This window comes from Tachysurus vachellii, chromosome 21 (assembly GCF_030014155.1).
Source record: "Tachysurus vachellii isolate PV-2020 chromosome 21, HZAU_Pvac_v1, whole genome shotgun sequence".
Classification (NCBI taxonomy): Eukaryota; Metazoa; Chordata; class Actinopteri; order Siluriformes; family Bagridae; genus Tachysurus; species Tachysurus vachellii.
Genome location: NC_083480.1, coordinates 2,970,104 through 2,975,103, shown reverse-complemented (window position 1 = coordinate 2,975,103; position 5,000 = coordinate 2,970,104). Strand labels below are relative to the sequence as shown.

At 38.8% G+C, this 5,000-nt stretch overlaps 1 protein-coding gene across 2 annotated transcripts in view; it reads left to right on the top strand.

The window, feature by feature from the left end:
* The window catches only part of ube2ia (ubiquitin-conjugating enzyme E2Ia), a 13,349-nt gene that overhangs the window by 835 nt on the left and 7,514 nt on the right, over positions 1–5,000 (top strand). For both annotated transcript variants that reach the window (XR_009650152.1, XM_060896822.1), the window contains exons 2-3: positions 1,823–1,923; positions 4,412–4,495. Coding sequence is in view for 1 of the 2 variants with exons in the window: in XM_060896822.1 (XP_060752805.1) it covers positions 1,858–1,923; positions 4,412–4,495 (150 nt within the window). In the remaining variant the exon portion in view is untranslated. The remainder of the gene's footprint in view (positions 1–1,822; positions 1,924–4,411; positions 4,496–5,000) is intronic.

Below are 5,000 nucleotides of genomic sequence, written 5' to 3'. Positions count from 1 at the left end.
ATAAAGGTAAAATTTTCTTCAGCTATTCTAATTAGAGGGAACAAGATCACACTGTAAGATAAAGGGTTGTTTGCGTTTGTTTGTTTGTTTGTTTGTTAATTAAACAAGGAATCTCTTGAGATGATAAATTCCACTCTTGAGAAGGAGATCTGGCTAAAATGGCCCAACAATTCCATATATACGTCCCATTTACACGCACACAGTGACATGCATACAATTATATTAATATATGAAAAAAATGCTAAAATAGTGTTCTGGAATCAAACTCACTGTTTTTTTTACCAAGTTATTTACTTGTTTAGGTTGAACCTGCTTACACTTTAGCCTTTTTTTCAGTGTTCAGGGATTTTTAAAAGCCTTGAGTTGTGAGTTGTTTATATTTGTGATCTCAGGAGAACAACTTCTCCATAGTGTAGAAACAAACAAGCTGTTTTCTAACTATAATCGGAGTGATATGTGGGAATTTCACTGCTGTAGCATTCGTGTTCTCACTTCCTATTTTGTGTGTTAGTGCCGAACAGTTTCCATATACATGTCCATCGTCGGTCAGAAATGAGGCTGGGGTGTTGCCATGGTTACCGCTCAGTGTTTGGGCGATGTCAACTAAATGGTTTAATAGAAAAATCTGACAATGTAAATCTTTAGGAAAGAGACTGTAAATTACAGCCAAATCATTGCGACGGTGCTACGAGACGACGTATCGCTGGTAACAACCACGTCAGATTATTACTGCTACATCATCTGATAAAACTTTATCTGTAAGTCATTATAATAACTTATTTTAATAACTTACAAAAAAGCGCGAATCTATCGGTGAAACGGATCAATAAACACTGTAATTATTAGCTCTGCTTCTCTGTGTGTGTGACGTCTTAACTGACATACCAACCGTGCAACTAACCGAGAAACACAACAGCTCTGAACTCATTTGATACTTCCTTAGAGTATTACAATTTGCAGTCAAAGTCACATGGGATCATTTATTTTAATTTCTTTATGTGACTGGTTTCATTTCAACTTTTTCACGAAAACAGAAAAGTGTGCAGCGTAATCAAGTAGACTTTGAGCTTGCTTACACACACACACACACACACACACACACACACACACACACACACACACACACACACACACCATTAGAGGCAGAGAGGTCATGAATTTCTCATCCACTCGCTGTATTAAGTCATAGCTATGTGTTAGGATCCACACACAAACATATGCATGCACACACACACACACGCGCGCACACACACACGCGCGCACACACACGCGCGCACACACACACGCGCGCACACGCGCGCGCGCACACACACACACGCACGCACGCACGCACACACACACACACACACACACACACACACACACACACACACACACACACACACACACACACATATATATATATATATATATATATATATATATACACACACACACACACACACACATATATTATATATACACACACACACCCCATTAGAGGCAGAGAGGTCATGACTTTATCATAGCTATGTCATAATAAGTCATAGCTATGTGTTATGATTCATACACACACATCTGATCAGATTAGAAGTGAATAGTGAAAACACACTCATGTACAAGTAATCAGGAAGCTATGACATTATAGAACATGATATAAAAAAACCCCAATGAATTAAGCCATATTTTAATGCACTGTATCTGTAGATCCTAAGGGTTGAGCTTTGAAAATTTTATCTAATGGATCTTTAGTACTTTTTTCTGGTTAATAAACAGAACTAGGAATTTTGTTTCATGATTTTTCTCCCAATTTTGGTTGTCTCTTGGTTTCTCTTCCCTGCAGGTTCATCACCATTCGTTACCGGAGCTGCTACAGTCATGTCTGGTATAGCGCTGAGTCGCCTCGCTCAGGAACGAAAGGCTTGGCGGAAAGATCATCCGTTCGTAAGTAAACCAGAATACGAACTGTATCGGACGTTTGACAGATCTGTATAGAAAAGGTTTGATAAAGAATGAAAGGGAACCCGGGGTTTAACAACTGCTTACATTTGACTTTGGACCTGAATCTTCTGTTAGATCCGAGTTCTAGCACAAATGGATGAAACCTGCAAAAAGAAATAAAGTTGTATTTTTAGTTATTTCTAATTCATTTAATTGTTTAATTTTTATTTTTTCATTAAGTTATTTTGAAATAAGCACAGCTTTTTTTAGTTGAATGTTTATTTATATTTTTAAAAGACACTCCGAATTGGCTGCTAAGAGTTGTTGTTGTTATGATCATCATTGATCTGTGGTCCTGTAGATCTTATTTCAAATACAAGTTATACAACACACACATCATTGGGAAAGTCAGTCAGTTGAGTTACATGTTTACATCCCAGGCTTCATGTTAGCTCTTAGCAGTTTAGAAGCTAACTGTGCTAGCTGTAAACACCAGAGATCATTTCGAGGTAGACGGCACAGGAAGGACATAATCACTGAGAGAGGGAGTGAGAAATGTTGTACCACACGCCGTGGTTAGGATTTCAGCCAGTGGTTTGGATTTTGCTGTCACTGTCACACGTCAGTCTGGTCACCATACGACACTTACACTGGACAGTGATGGTTTATTTTTGTTCCATGTCCTCCTTCTAACTCACAGCTCCTCTGACTCTGACTCTGACTCACTCCACTGCTCTGAACATGAAGTGTTAGATTTAGTGAAAACAGAAGAGCGCTGTTGTTTTCCGCTCTCTATTTCTGTAGAGTGACATCATTGTAGGGATTGGAGCTCATGATCTCATCTCCACTATGTCTATAGACCAGGTGCTTGGGGACACTCACTCATTCACACACACTCACTCACACACTCACTCACTCACACACTCACTCACACACTCACTCACACACTCACTCACACACTCACTCACACACTCACTCACACACTCACTCACTCACACACACTCACTCACACACACACACTCACTCACTCACTCTGTCTCTCTCTCTCTCTGTCTCTCTGTCTCTCTCTTTTTCTTTCTCTCTTTCTTTCTCTCTCTCTGTCTGTCTCTCTCTCTCTCTTTTTCTCGCTCTCTCTCTCTCTCTCTCTTTTTCTTTCTCTCTCTCTGTCTCTCTCTTTTTCTTTCTCTCTCTCTCTCTCTCTCTTTCTCCCCCACACTTTCTCTCACCCACTTGCTCACACTTTCCCCTCTCAATTTCAATTTTGAATTTAAAGGTATTTTTGGCATGATTCTTGGTGTACAGTATTGCCAAAGCATCAAAATGGAAAGAATCTCTTTCTCCCTCCCTCTCTCTGTCTGTCTGTCTGTCCCGTCCCTTTTAAAATGAGAAGTTTAAAAGAACAATCCTGTGCTTGTGTCCACATCAATCTCAGTAAAACTCCTGGAAAAAAGTCTGTAGTCAAACAAACAGTACGACGCAAACACGATTCTCAAAGAATCAGTGACACAATCAGGATCAAAGACCTGCTGGCAAATGGAGTTAAAGCAACATAGAGCATGCTACACACACACACACACACACACCTCGGCGGGGACGTAAAAACATCTACGGTGAGAATTAGAGCACTCGACTGGAAACAGTCTGTGTGGGCTTCTAAAAACATACGCAGTCTAAACTTTATCTATAATAACTCCGCCCACAAGCTTTCCACTGCCTGTGTGTGTGTTTTAGTTTTAGTGTTTTCGTCATCATTTTGGTATTAGTGTAATTAACAGCTTTTGGCTTGTTAAAAAAATAACGGTGACACAAATATCATCACGATTCACGAAGATATAGCAAAAAGTGTTCAGTGATGCTCCGTTAACTGTCAGTGAAAATGACTAGAATTCATTTCTTTAGGTGCGTATTGCACACAGGAGTCATAAAGGAGTTTGAATTTTTTGCCAGCAGATTCATATAAAAACGAAACATAATAGAAAATATAAAAACTAAAAAAACGTAATAGAATTTGTTGTTTGGCTCACATTTATTGTTATTTTTAACACTAATTATTTTTTTATTATTATTATATATGTACTTTATTATTATTGCATTATTTTTTTAATGCAATAATAAATAATAGAATAATTTTACAAAGATTAAGTCCAAAACTTTAGTATCATTTGTTGTCAGTTTAGACATAAGAAAAAAAAAAGTACTAAAATTGAAGTTTCATATCGACCTTATATCGGTTTGTGCCGATCGTGAAGACGATAATGTTAAACGAAGTAAATAAGGCAGTGAATTCAAGATGATTGTTGGACTGCAAACTGTAATTTTATCGATGGAGATCATGAAATGCTGTGTGAAAACATCCCCCGAATTATACATACCGCTGCTTTAAAATGAGCTTTTACCCTGTGTGGGTTCAGCGTGTGCATTTAGTTAAAGTCTCGGTTTTTAAACGGTTTCTGTTTAATGCTGATGGGTTTTGTTTGTTTGTTTTTTGCAGGGTTTTGTAGCTGTGCCAACTAAAAACCCTGATGGAACAATGAACCTGATGAACTGGGAGTGTGCCATCCCTGGAAAGAAAGGGGTGAGTGTCTCTCTCCATAAGTTAGTTAGACACAACTAACGTCTCTGGTATGAAGATTGTAGGTCTTGTGTTTATGGCGAGGTATAAAACGCGTGCCATGTTACCGGTCGGCCTGTTTGCACCGTGCAGTTCAACTGTTTTCAACCTCACACTCAAATAGTTTTAGTTCGCAACCAGCTAGAACCATTCAGGAAGCCACAACCTCAGGGTAGGAAACTGTTGCACACAGACTGATGTTCATGTTCATCTGCAAAGTGTTTACTGACCCCGATGCTTCCCAGTAACTCTGGGTTGTAATGTACAGTGTAGAGTCTATCTGCTAGCTCATGATTTCATCCAGCCAGTAATCATGCGAAAGAGCTGCTTTAATACGTCTGAATTACTTTCTGCCCATAAATGTGTCCCAATTCTTATATAGTGACTTTTTTGTGCTTAAAGGATGCAGCTCATAGGCAATGATCCATGTGCTGAGTTTCTTAACAACACTAGACGTTGCTTTAACTCA